Source organism: Rhinichthys klamathensis, unplaced genomic scaffold, assembly GCF_029890125.1.
Source record: "Rhinichthys klamathensis goyatoka isolate OS25496 unplaced genomic scaffold, OSU_Roscu_1.1 h1tg000301l_1, whole genome shotgun sequence".
Taxonomy (NCBI): Eukaryota; Metazoa; Chordata; class Actinopteri; order Cypriniformes; family Leuciscidae; genus Rhinichthys; species Rhinichthys klamathensis.
The window spans coordinates 2,551,943-2,566,164 of NW_026606820.1; the positions used below are offsets into that span (position 1 = coordinate 2,551,943).

Below are 14,222 nucleotides of genomic sequence, written 5' to 3' on the forward strand. Positions count from 1 at the left end.
TGAAAAAAAAAACTTGACATCTATGTCTGACTTAGTTCCTCTGTCTGAATCATTTTCAGATTTTTCATATTAATATGTTTTGGATCGAGTTTGTAAAAATCTGATTTTGATATTCAGTTACAAGCAATTAATTATATTTGAGCTGAACATGCCACACACAAAAAAAAAAAGATTTCTGGCAGCCTGTCTGAACAAAGCCCAAGAGAGAAGCTATTTTCTACCCTATCCAGTTTTAGAGCTCAGTATAGATTGTTTAGAGTTCAACCCAAATGTTTTTTTTTTTTTTTTTTTTTTCTGGGCAATAAGCAAGTGTTATTGGGAGAAGAGCAGGGCAAGGGGGTAAACATAGGTTCATTTTGTTACCATGGTTAGCACCCGGCCACCGAGGTGCAGAACAGGAAGGGCTTTGATCACCTGCAACAATGACGAAGTAGAAATTGACAGACAGAAAAGAAAGAGAGAGAGAGAGAGAGAGAGAGAGAGAGAGAGAGAGAGAGAGAGAGAGAGAGAGAGAGAGAGAGAGAGAGAGAGAGAGAGAGAGAGAGAGAGAGAGAGAGAGAGAAAGAGGGAGACACGTCAAACAAGAGGTATTTCAGGAGTTCGTAACCAATTATACACTCTGAAACTCTCAGTGTTGTCAAACCTCAGCCCACACACTCATCAGAAAAAGAAAGAGAAAGAGAGAGAGGACGAGCGACACCGAGCACAAGAAAGCAAGCGACGAGAAAGAAACGGAGTATGAGACCGAAGAGAGAGAAAGAGCACTGGTGAGGTTTAATCTACACACTCTCTTCTCTCCTAAATGTCAGTCTTATTCAAACAGATGTCAGGGAGACGGGGCCACAGCGCTGGATGGAGTAGGTGAGCTCTGAGCATGGACGGCTGGCAGGCTCTGTCAGGGGGCAGCGCTTGGGGGCTGAGTGGGAGACAGGTTTGATACAGCATGACACCTTACTTATTCATGCCCTCTTATTAGACCTCAGCACTGACACAAGGGATCATGGGAAGAACTTTTTTTGTGAGACAAGATAAAGTAAAGCCAGAAAAATAGTGCAGGGACAAATCAGTGCTGCTGAGCATGCTGATATACTGTATGGAGATTAGGTACATTTGATATGGCCATCTAAAGTCCCCCCTCATGCATTTCCTCCTCAGAGTAGTGATGTCTTTTGGCATGTTTTTCTTATCTGGCTTTTCTAATGATGCTGAGTTTTTTTGTTGTTGTTGTTGTCAGTCTGTACACAACATATATCTCACTACATCCCAGGAGAATTTCTAATGACACAAGGGGGTTTATGCACCATAAGCATGCATGGACAAGGACTTTGGGAAAAGAGTGACTGATTGGGGTCATCGTACGAGGCTGTTCTGGAAAGCTACAGCAGTTATAGACACTTGTCTGCCCGTCCTTGGCATTTCAATTCAATGTAGCACCTACAGCAGGTGGTCCGCTTCTCCTCCCCTGGGTCAGTGCGATTCATCATGGCAGGATGGAATATGTTAACATTAAGATTATGTTAAACTATCCTCTAAGGACTCAGAGTCTACAATCAATTTCAGTAATCAGTGACTTATAAATGGTAATGTGGCAATGAATCCATTATAAAAACAGTTTCGGAGTGGGGACCTACAATTGTACATTGTTAAAAGGATATACAGTATAGTTCACCCAAAAACTGAACATTTTCTCTTCCTCACTCTGAAGAATGCACACGGTTGTTCGAAAGTAGTTTTGTTTTTTTTATTGATACTTTTATTCAGCAAGGATGCATTCAATTAATCAAAAAATGGCAGTAAAAACATTTATAATGTTACAAAAGATTTAAATTTCTTTAAAAAAAAAACTAAAAAAAAAACTTAAGCTTTCCTTTCATCAAAGAATCTTGAAAAATGTATAATGAATTACTTTAACTTTTAAACAAATGAATTAATTAAAGCAGCACAACCTTTAAAATGACTTTTATGTTGTTGTGCCCTTTTTAACGCAAAGCAGCTCAAATGCACATTCAAAATGTCTCCTTTTGCATTCCATGCCAGAAAGGTCATACAGGTTTGTAACAATATGAGGGTGAGTAAATGACAGAAATTTCATTTGTGGGTGAACTTTACATTTAAAGGCATCTGGAAATGTAAGGCATGAGAAGGTGGAGCAGTCTTACCATTGCGTGGGGTTCGTTTCCTGCGGTCACGGAAGGCTGCTCCAGACTGCAAGGCCTCCATCAGGCTGTCCATCACACCCGTCTCGTCACCTTCTGTAGAGAGGACAGAGTTGCCTGTCAGAGCTCAATTTCATGTAGAACACATTCACATATACTCCAACTCACACATACCACGCAGTGTTGTCAGGCTACAATAAACCGAGTATGGGAGTAAAAGGAAAAGCAAAAACAGAACAGCAAAAAAGAAAGGCAAATGGGGTACAGGGCAAAGAGAACCAAAGAGAACAACGTGTCTCCCTAAATGCACAGACGCTGTGAGGCTGTGGCTAACGTATGGAGAGGAGCCAGAGGATGGAAGTGTTCACTGATGGCCATTGACAGGTATTAGCTCTGCGGCTTGCACAGGGGAGCTAAGTGCTCTTTACTAAGATTTAGTGTGGAGCCGGTCAATACTGGGGCTTTTTATCATTGTTCGATGACAGTGGGATGTGCCTCGAAAACGGTCATGCCACCGAAGTGCAACGCATCTTCCGTCAAATGGGCCTTGACTTCTAAAAGACAATGAGATGAGTGGCTCACTATGTGAAAGGACAAATCCCACAATCAAATTTTGGATTTTTTTTTTTTTTGAAGAAGAATATGGAGACATAAGAGACCCCTTAACATTTTAAATGACAACATCCCTGGAATAAGATGATCCTCATTGCAGACCTTTCTTAAAATATAAAGGCTGATTTATACAGTTTGAGAACAATAGCAAGTGTGATATTATAAAGACAAAATATAATTAGGATACTATATCAATTAACATTGTTTTTGTAACAATTTTACAAAAGTAAAAAAAAATATTAAGATATTATCTAAAATATTTAACATATTATCAAATAATTAATACTACATTAAAAAATATTTTCAATGAAATGAATCATGGATGACAATTTAATACATACACTTTCAGAAAATAAGGTACAAACACTATCACTGGGGCAGTATCCTTTCAAAAGGTACTAATATGCACCCTTGGGGTACTGGTACTGCCCCACTGACAGCTTTGGTACCTTCTGATAGTGTACTGTATTTCCTTTACTTCCACTTGCACGGGCATATGGCACAGAACATCCAAAGCATCGGTCAACGGTGGGGTTCAGAAATAATCTTTTGGTCTTTTATCTGGGTCATCTATCTTTACCCAGCATTAATGAGACCGAGGGTCCCCACTATATCATAGTGGTCCAGCAGAGGCATTATTTTAAACTAGAATCATTACTGTGACTTATTGTTGCGTGTGGGATCGTTTCATCAATTCTTTTGTGTACATGATCGAGTCGTTCTCTGGAAATATTTAGTGAATGGGTTGGGATTTCGACGTCTGCCTTGGCAGAGAGAAAACGTCTGTGGCAGAGATGCCGGTAGCTTTAGGCAGCAGTTTCAGGCGTGTTAATCAATCTTTTGTTTCCTCGCACAGTCAAAGTAGATGACAGTCAGCAAATTGAATTTATAAAGAGGAAGAAAGTTGACACGCTACATAATTAATTTCAGAAAATGCCACACACTCGCTACACTGAGGCAGAACTGCACGAGTGCATTTTCCATATGGAAGCAGCAGTAGCACAAGCGCTTATACATGATACAACTGTACACATTAAACAAAGCCAAAATATGATGAAAATGAAGAAACAATCAGCAGCAGTGGGATTAAATACAATAAATAATACTGGAAAATCAAAGAAGAGGTTCGCTGTGTTTAAGAGCCACCCAGATTAAATCAAGCTAATTAAACTAGCTGTTCTAGAACAAACCAGAGCAGAACAAGCATGGCTTATCTCTAATTGCTCTTCAACACCTTGGCTGATAGCTTTGCTCATTGGTTTAAACCAGGACATGCATCTCGCTGGCTCTTTCCACCGAGCGTGCCATCGTTCTCTGGAAGCAATGATAGTTCCTAAAGTAGCTGTATCCCAAAGTTTGCGTCCCCAAAACACGTCTGCATCCATCTGATGTCCAATCTGGGTGTCAGGAGGAGGCAGGTAAACATTTATTAGAGGCACCATGATTCCGGAAACTTCTCGACAGCTCCCTCATTTCCTTCGTTTTGGAGACCTAGACATCACAAGGGGCACCTGACACTTTGATCAATTCGTCCTACTTCTTGCTTGCTTAACTGTAACACAATTCATCATCTGCAATGGCCAGGACAGGAGAGCTGGGAAGGCTGGGTTCAGAGGATCTCAGACACAAGAAAGCAAAATTACTAAAACGGGAAACACACTCCCAAGCGACCCATGACTGCTCCATTAACAATGTCCTTTTGGGCCATGCTTCTACGAGAACCAGCTGGGCTCATGATCTCTCCACATGGATCTGAGAGGAATTGCCAGAGCATGTGGTCTACATTATTTTTCTGTCTCATCAGTACGGGATGTTTTAAAGTAGGCATGAAACGGAAGTTTTTCTTCCCTATAGTGTTGTTTTTCCGAGTGAAACGACTTCTCAAACAAGAAAAAAAATATGGCTGGACTTGATTTTGTCCATCGGGAATTGACTGGATGGTTGTTGTTCGCTATTGCTGTGATCTCATGTGAGTGACAGGTTGTCTCGCCCTCGCGCTACTAAACACCTCATCAGAGAAGAGAAGAGAAGTTGTTGCAAGAGGGAGGGGAAGTTATTTTGATTAAAGACTGAGGGCACATAAAAAAAAAAAAAAAAAAAAAAAAGATAAATTAAAAATGATGTGCACAGAAAAATCATTTACAAAAAAACACACAGAATATTTCATAAAAAAAAATAGTCAATTTTGATTTCATAGTAATTTTAAAAGCAGAGAATCTATTAAAAGATCCAAAGCACTGGAAAAGCGAAGATGTCTAATGCAATATTTTCAAGGAACGCATATTTCAAGAAAACTCTAAGATAATCCAACATCATTGTGCCCAATTTTGTTTTGTGTCATTTTCAGGGCAAACAGTCTTGAAGTAAAAAAATAAATACACACCCTTTATATACAGACGATACATCATGACTGAAAAAGTGATATTGCTTTCTAAACAACTGTTCAATAAACAGGAAGTTAATAATGAGACAATATTTTTTTACAATATTTCCAGTTATTTTGTGTATTTTACCACAACGGAAACTTCTGTTGTGCATCTCTGAGCAACACAGTGTTGTATGGTTCCTAAATGAATCTGTGTTTATTAACAAATTGAAAGAGAATGATTCAACAATTATTCATAAAAAAACAGTTAATTTTGAATGAATCAGTGTTAGAACGTAAATAAGGTAAATATTGCTGCTTATTGTCTAGAGAAGTTTACGGGAAAGTTATGAAATTTGGCACACAGATAAGAGGACAAACACTCTAGCGCCACCAACTGTCCAAATTTGCACTCACATTTCTGTTAATAACTTTTGAACTGTAAGGGCTAGAAACAAAAATTCTATTTTCCTCTGATTCAGTGGCTCGTGAAAACTTTCAGAAAAACATACTTTTTCGAACTCCTCCTACTCCATTACTCACATTTTCACGAAAATTGAACCAGATACTCTTCAGATCACGGCGATAAAAATATAAGGAATTCAAGTCGATTCCTCAATCCGTTCTCGAATAACGTGCAAACAAATTTGACAAAGAGCACGTCAAAGTGGAAGTGAGGCTATATCTTAGCAACGCTTTAGCGTATTCAGACCAAACTTGGTTTGTGTTATGATATCCATGATCTGAGGGTACCTGACAGTTTCAGCGCAGTGCCACTTAGTGGCCAGCAGATATGAAAAAAATATATTTTTGATTATAACTTCTGAACAGTTTGGCCAAAAAACACAAACCACTGGTCTCTTTAGATTCGGTGCAGCATGCCGAGCCAAACGATAACCAGTTAGGAATTTTGTCGTAAAGTCCTATAATTTTACAAATGCATTGGCGCATCTTTATGAATGTGATTAGTTTTGACTTTTGTCCTGAGACTCTTAAAGGGTTAGTTCACCCACAAATTAAAATTCTGTCAGTAATTACTCACCCTCATGTTGTTCCAACCCCGTAAGACTTTCGTTCATCTTCGGAACACAAATTAAGATTTTTTTGATTAAATCTGAGAGCTGGATCACTCCTCCATAGGCTTCTTAAGGGATCGAAACTGACCGGCCCAAAAGTTATGAAAGACATCGTTAAAATAGTCCGAGTGACTACAGTGGCTCAATCTTAAGTTTATCAAGCGACGAGAATACTTTTTGTGCGCAAAAACAAACAAAAATAACGACTTTATTCAAATTATTAATTTCCTTCCCTGTGGGCCTCGAGTGAGTTAACGTAGTGATATTGCGCAAAGCTTCTGTGTTGCACGTCACACGTAGGCTCACTATTGGGCGACGCTGGTCTTGTGTGTGATGCGTGTGACGTACAACACAGAAGCTTTGCGCAATATCACTACGTTAACTCACTCGAGGCCCACAGGGAAGGAAATTAATAGTTGAATAAAGTCGTTATTTTTGTTTGTTTTTGCGCACAAAAAGTATTCTCGTCGCTTGATAAACTTATGGTTGAGCCACTAGTCACTCGGACTATTTTAACGATGTCTTTCATAACTTCTGGCCCGGCCAGTTTCGATCCCTTAAGAGGTCTATGGAGGAGTGATCCACCTCTCAGATTTAATATAAAATATCTTAATTTGTGTTGCGAAGATGAACGAAAGTCTTACGGGGTTGGAACAACATGAGGGTGAGTAATTACTGACAGAATTTTCATTTTTGGGTGAACTAACCCTTTAATAGATTCCTTAGGTCATGCTGAGATAAAAAAAACCCTACTTTTTCTAAATCCTCTGAGACATTTCGTCTGGTTTTCACCTAATTTGAGCCGTGTCGGCAAAAAGTTATGGATTTCGTGTCGATAGATGAAAGCATTTGGACATACTGCATCAATTAATTTTGATGGCACAATGCCAAACTGCATCTGATGCTGTATCTCTGCAAAGCTTTGACATATTGACCCCAAACTTTATACGTGTCATTGTCACCTTACACTGACCACACCGCATCAATTTGGTAACAGCGCCACTTATTGATAAAAAAAAAAAAAACATTAAATTGTATTACTAGTGATTGTATTTATAATTTTTTAGCCATTTTGAGTCAAATCATCTTAAAATGTCTTTAATTACTCATTGTTGCAGTTGGTCTGACACTTCCAGTGTTGTGCTTAATTGCTGCATATAAAATATAAAATATAATTTTTCCTTGAGTGAAAAAAAAAAACTTTGGAAAACAAGTTTTGATTATTTAACTAGATTTTGCTTCTGGATAAAGTTATCCTAAATCTCACTCTTAAGGTTATATCAGAGAAAATATATCATTATTGAGATATACACTATTAATATGAGATTTAAAAATGTTCAGCCATATCAGCCAGCCAGCTTTATTTTGCAAAGAAATGTTTCAGACAACGAACTTCAGGAACATAAAATGAAACTCTTCTAACAGCTAGTCTTGTATCTGTGTCTTTTTCTGCTACCTATCTCTTTACTGTCAGGGTATCAGGTGGTTCTTTGCCCCCTCAGGCTCCTGCCAAATGTACCAGAATGCCCTGGGGCCTTCTTCAGTCTCTCCAATATATTTATGAGTGCACTATCACATTTTTAATTAGGGGATAACAAGCACAGCCCTCTGCCGGATTTGTGAACTTCACACATCAGATTAGCTTCCCCAACAAGCACCCTGGCAGAGGCTAGGAGCTTATCTTCCACGGCACAGGGGAGAGAAATGGGGGAGGAGAGAAACAAAGTGAAGTGTCACAACGAGTAAGAAGTAGCAGTGGGGGAGAAGGGTTAGTGTGTTAAAGCCTAGGCTTGTGTAGCTCGCAGTGTGTGTGCGAGTGTGGCATCACAACATCTGGAGGACTGAGTCATGGAGAAGGACTGCCGAAGCGAGACTGTGCAGGTCGTAAAACCCCCCGTGAGACACTCAACAGAGCGGACGGGCTGACATTTAATTATTACTACAGCGTATGCACGTGCACGCTTGGACTCGCACTCTCGCTCCCTTCCTTTCTCATGGCTGATATTGACACCAAGCATCTAGCAATGCCTGTGTGCCACTGTATATGCAACTGAGCTTTGCTAGAACACTGACTTTGCAGCAAATCATCAGGATTAAGAGATTATGGTGTATATGAAATCGCCAAGCACACCACAGTGTTAAAAGAAGCAGAAACTGTTTTTTTTCTGCAGTGTCACATCAGCAAGACCAGAGTTCAGTCTGTTCAAGACAGAGGCGGGCTGAGGATAAAAGGTTACGGTGATGTATTCATCATACATTAACACCAGTTGAACAGAGGCACTTAAAAGAGCCAGATGTCTTTCGTGTCACTAAACTGCCTATCAAATGCCAAAACATGCTTTGAAAAGCATACATTCCTATAAATAAACAAAATGTAGCAATTTAACTACAGAAATACTGATCAGCTATGCAATATAAATAGAAATACATAGATTAGCTATGTTTTCATTCAAGATGCTAACAAACAAACAAAACTAAATAAATAAAGCAAGCAGTGTGTCCAACCCATGTATTCAATAAATCAAAATAATCGTTTCTGGGGAAAATGAAAAAAGTTGTAGCCGCTGTGACAAAAAAAGAGAAAGATAACGAATGTCATGTTTGAAAGTGATTAGTGGCAGATGTCTTATGTCAACAGCACTTCACACAGTACAGTGGCCAATCATTTGAGAGAAATAGTCATATGACTTGATGCAAAGTTGATTTTTATGCACATTGTGGAATTTGTTCTGTAAATGTTTCCATGACAGTTTAAGTGCATGTCTTGTGGAATTTTTTTTTTAAGCAATTACCTCAATTGTGCGTATTTTGCGCATATTTTGTTTGCATCTAATTTAATAGAAAAATTATGAATTCTCATTTTTATGAAAATATGTGGATTAAACCCAGCTAGTGACACAGATAATCCATATAACAATAACAATAATTACAACAATAATGCAGCAGCTCATAAATTCAAGCCCGGATCATAAATTCAACCTGCTATCTGTCAACAGTGATGAAAAAAAAAATTAAAAACAAGAACAAAGAGGATTGACTGAGAAGTGAATTTATGTTGGTGCTCCTGAAGACGATTGCTCCAGAGAGGCTTAAACACATACAACTTTTGCCTCTTAAATCCAAACAACAAAGATCCGTCCAGAGGACATTATATCTATTACTGTGTCCTCCCAGTGACCGGCCTACAGCCACAAACCCCCAGCTCTCATTTCCACATTAATAGAAGCTAAAAAGCATCTTTCAGCTCCCTGCTTGTGTATATGAGTAGCATTCACCGACTTTGTCCCTTCTTGTCCTTCAATTTTTTGTGAAAAACATGTTAATCTACAGTATCTGTCACCCTGGAGAAAGGCACCTGTCCAATTAACCTTGCACATATGTGGCGAACAAAGCCCTGCGTCGAGGAGCCAGGTGCATTTTGGACTTGTTTCCCGCCTGCCACTCTTTGTCTGAGAGATTCCTTTTCACCGCAGCTGCAGAGAGTGCATTAGCAGTAGAGTTCAACAGTCCTGCCGGTTCCAGCCTCGCACCTGTTATGAGGTGCTGTCTCTCTGGAGGATCTGACACGAGATATGACACTGTGACCTGTCAGCTGGCCTGCTGGAGTGAGAGCTCCAAAGCACTCAGAGAATGAGCCCGGACTCAGGAGTAATGAAGAAGATGGATGTGGCACCAGACAGGCATTTTGGAGCGTTTTGCTGGAACAGCTTGATGTGAAAACCCACTTATGTCTGTGTGTAATTTAATTAGGGATGCTCACACATCCCCTCCTTGAGCGGGGCACTCCCTCTTCGAGTTCAAATAGGCGCCAGGGGGTCTAGGCCTTAGACAATGAGGAGCGGAATAGGGGACCAATGAGACTGGCGTTTAGAGATGGCCAGAGCAGATAATTACTCCACCCAGGTTAGGTCCGTCCCTTGTTCATGCCATTTGATTGGTCGGCTGGGAGGAGATGGAAGTGGATTAGAGGGTGTTGCTATTTCACAAGCAGCACAGAGACAGAAACTCCTGCGTCGATGAACCGGATAGCTGTATGCATGAATAAATAAAGAAACCAAAACAAAAAGTGGACGGATGCTGTACGGCTCTGCAATAGAGGATGTCAGATGTGTTTGGTTTAGAAGGGGGAAAATTACAGAGCAGAAGGAAAAGGTAAAGTGAAAACTCCAGGAATAGGCTTTTAAGAGGCCGAGCCATTAGCATATTCAGCTCACAAGGAGAAATAAAAGATAGCTGAGATCTGTCGTACGTGCTACACATTTTTCTTGCCATCTTTCCGTATGCTAATGAATCACCACAGTGGTTTATCAGGTTGGTGATGCTTAGCGATTGTTCCCTGCTCTCCTTGCCATCTGCTTGCCGAGATCACAGACCACATGAGCCAGGCTTATCTGAGAATACACTTCATAAATCATTGCACGAGTCCGACACTTACTGTATCTCGTAAGGAATTAGACAAAGAGATCACTATCTTTCTCGCTATAATGTAATCCCTATGTATGACAAACAAAACACCTGCGTTTGAAGAACTGTTGTTGTCCTTTCCAAAAACCATCATTCATTTTCTTCTCTGAAGATTTAGGCTTTGGAAATGCGATGCCCGGGCTCTGAGCAGCGAGTTTAATTATTTTTGAGTGACTGCATAGTGGCTCTCTAGGTCCGAACTCTTGACGAGAAATTATCAGAATGTAGAACACCCATGGCTATAAATTAATGACATGCAACAGCGCGAATGCGTGCTCGGAGAGCGCGAGGGTGCTGGCGGTGCAGGGATTCTCAGATGTATCCTCTCATTTCTGCTATGACCTGAGGGAGAGTGGGCTAAATTAAGTTAAAGAGGCTTAAAGTGATTAGGACATTTAGTGCTACCCTAATTAGGGTTGGCTGCACAAAACAGCATTACAAAAAGGAAAAAAAGTTTCTTATTTAAGGGGGAAAAAATGGCATATTTGAAGATGGAAATATTCTCTAAAGGAAAATCGGGGAGATGAAAATGAACATTATCATGGAATAATCACAGCCTCTATTATCTCTTAATTTCAGAATGTGGAGTGGGACGGGAGATATTAATGGAAACATGTTGGGTTTTCTGGATGTCACCATGACTTATACAGATGCTTATCTTGATAAATCAATGACTTTGCTCCTCGCACGTTAGATATTTAGAGACGGCTAACGCATCTCTGGCAAGACTGATGGCAAAATTCGCCATGCTATAATCGCCTTAAGGCACAGGGGCATCCGGCTGCTGATACGGGACAAGCTAATATGCAGTTATTTATTAGAATTGATGCACTACAGCAGATAAGCTTGGCACCCTTGTTGGTGTATTTCAAGGTAATGACAAAAAAATTCACAATGCCAGCAGTCGCACACTCCAAGATTTCCTGAGTGGAATTTGCTTATGCTTGGGATCCAGCGCGGCATTCTTCAAAGGAGGATTGAGCTCCCTGACAGTGGGTGTAAATAACACTGAAGAGCTGATGGGGAACGCTGATATGCATATAGGACAGACACTCATTTCTCGGCACCGACACTGAAGTCTGCAGACAGCCCAGATTTAATATGATAGTTAAAATACAGATAATGACATGCCATAGTCGGCTCAGCATTATGCAACGGTACTTATCTGGTCGACTTATTCATAATGACCAACGAGGTAGATGGAATATCTCAATGACTAATTAAAAATGGGAATGATAATTAGAGGAGAGACAGTGGGGTGTGTGGCTTCTCATGGTTTTCTGTTTGTATCACACAAATATATTCTAAAGTCACGACCTTTAGCAGAATTACCTTTGCCAGGAGATCTGCACACAGTCACATGCTGGACTGACGCATGTGTGTGTTGTCATATATGTGTGTATGTGTGCTTTTTATAATTATCTTAATTTGAGAGTTGTTTTTTTTCAGCATACACTATGTTTGGAGTCAATAGTTTTTTTTCTCTTTAAAAAAGTCTGCTTTTATTCAATTTAATGTGTTTGTGCTGAAAAATAATACATTTCTAAACAACAATAACAACAAAACTTACCAACCCCTATATACAGTCTACTTATTAGATATAATTAAATAAATGACTGCTTTTGTATCAGTTTGGTTCAATGAATAATTTTGTGACTCACTTAGTCACAAAAAAATAGTCACTTGTTTCATTCCTGAATGAATCAGCATTTTTGAACAAATCAACCTATTTGAGTAAATGATTCAAAGAATAACTAGAGACAGTCACTTGCATGAATCAGTGTTTTTGAACGAATTGATGAGGGATGCACGATATATCGACCACATATCGATATCGGCCGATAAATGATCTTTTTTGATGTTATCATTATCGGTCCGATAAGAAAATTGGGCCGATATATCAAAGCCGATAGATAATTATGTACTTCATTTGAGAGATGCGCGCTGTTCACCATGATGGTTCTGAATGATTGGATTCACTTCGAAAAGGAAGATACAGTTCAGTGCAACATGTGCAGCATAAATCTGTCACATAGGCTTCATAACATTATAATAAAAACACACAAAAGAATGTTGTGAATTGTTGTTCGCCAGTGTTTCAGCGCGACGAGCGCGTTGTGGCGGAAAGAGCGCGTCTTTGGAGTTTAGCCTTCATGACAAGCACAGTCAAGTTCTCTTGAGCATTCGCAGCATTCTGCGCCATTGTAAGTTGTAATATGTTTATTTTGTGTATATATATCTGATTAATCTAATATAGGATGCGTTTGGTTGAGTTAATGAACGATGCAGTAGCGCTTCATACCGGTGATCATCTTTGCTGTGATCATCTTTGATCATTTTAGCGTTGCGCAGCTCAAACAACAATGCACATTTATAGCTATCATTGGGACTGTCATATACATTATGCCATTATAATGAGAACACTAATGTAATAAAACTTTGTGAATTCTCTGTTTAGTTGCCGTTTCAGCGCGTTGTTGTGGGAATAGCGCGTCCAGAACAGGGATTAGCCTACACATTATGACCAGCACAAGTTCGATTATGCATTCACGTCATTTTGCGCAGATAAGTCGTAATATAAAGTTGATGTAATATAAATATCTGATTAATCTCACATATGATGCGTTTCATTCGTGGATTTAAATAACCTGCTAGAAAAGTTCTTCAGTTTTTGCCGGTGCTCGTTCTCTTCAGCTTCAGCGCGCGGATTAAACAACAATGCAAAACATTAAAAGCTATGATTGGGACTGTCATACAATTATAATTGTATTCACTATTGTAATACATTTGTAAATTGTTTGGGTTTGCATTCTTCAGCAACCGTTGAGTTGATTAACCTTCTAACAACCTTCTCTTCAGCTTCAGCGCGCGCAGCTCACACAGCAATGTCATTTGAAACAGTAACTAAGCTATTAAAGATGTTTACTATCAATGTAATACATTTTTTTTTTCAAAAACATTGCGTTATAATTAATAACTAACATTATTTTGTTCTTGTATTATTTTCATCAACGATATGGTTTGATTAAAATATTTTTTTTTCTTATTGTCCGTTTATTGATCCATGGGACATGCATTTTGTTTCTTTATATGCAGCCCAATGTTATCCAATGACTTGTTTGCATTATTTATCTATTTTATTTTTTGTTAGACAATAGATTTTTTGATAACACTTTACAATAAGGTCTCATTTGTTAATGCATTATCTAACAGAGATCAATAGCCTTTGTTATTGTTAGTTAATAAAATATGTGCGTTCATGTTAGTTCACAGTGCATTGACTAATGTTAACAGATACAACTTTCTTAAAAATGTTTTATAAAATTGTTGGGTCATGCTAACTAATGCTAACAAAATTAAACCTTATTATAAAGTACCATTTTTTTATAAAGAAAGTTGTCCATATGAGTGTAAAATTAATTTTAAAAGATAAGGAATCTTACACTGGTTCAAACTAGGCTATACTGTATTGTATAGGTTTGATTTATGTTAAAAGTGTTTGAGACAAGGCTTTTAATGGTGAGCCTTTTGTTATACAGGCTATCAAAG

At 39.0% G+C, this 14,222-nt stretch overlaps 1 protein-coding gene across 1 annotated transcript in view; it reads right to left on the bottom strand.

Moving 5' to 3' along the window:
* The window catches only part of diaph2 (diaphanous-related formin 2), a 559,427-nt gene that overhangs the window by 52,250 nt on the left and 492,955 nt on the right, over positions 1 to 14,222 (bottom strand). The window contains exons 29-30 of the mRNA XM_056270265.1: positions 2,160 to 2,252; positions 364 to 414 (exon numbers count right to left, since the gene is read on the bottom strand). Coding sequence (XP_056126240.1) covers positions 364 to 414; positions 2,160 to 2,252 — 144 coding nt within the window. The remainder of the gene's footprint in view (positions 1 to 363; positions 415 to 2,159; positions 2,253 to 14,222) is intronic.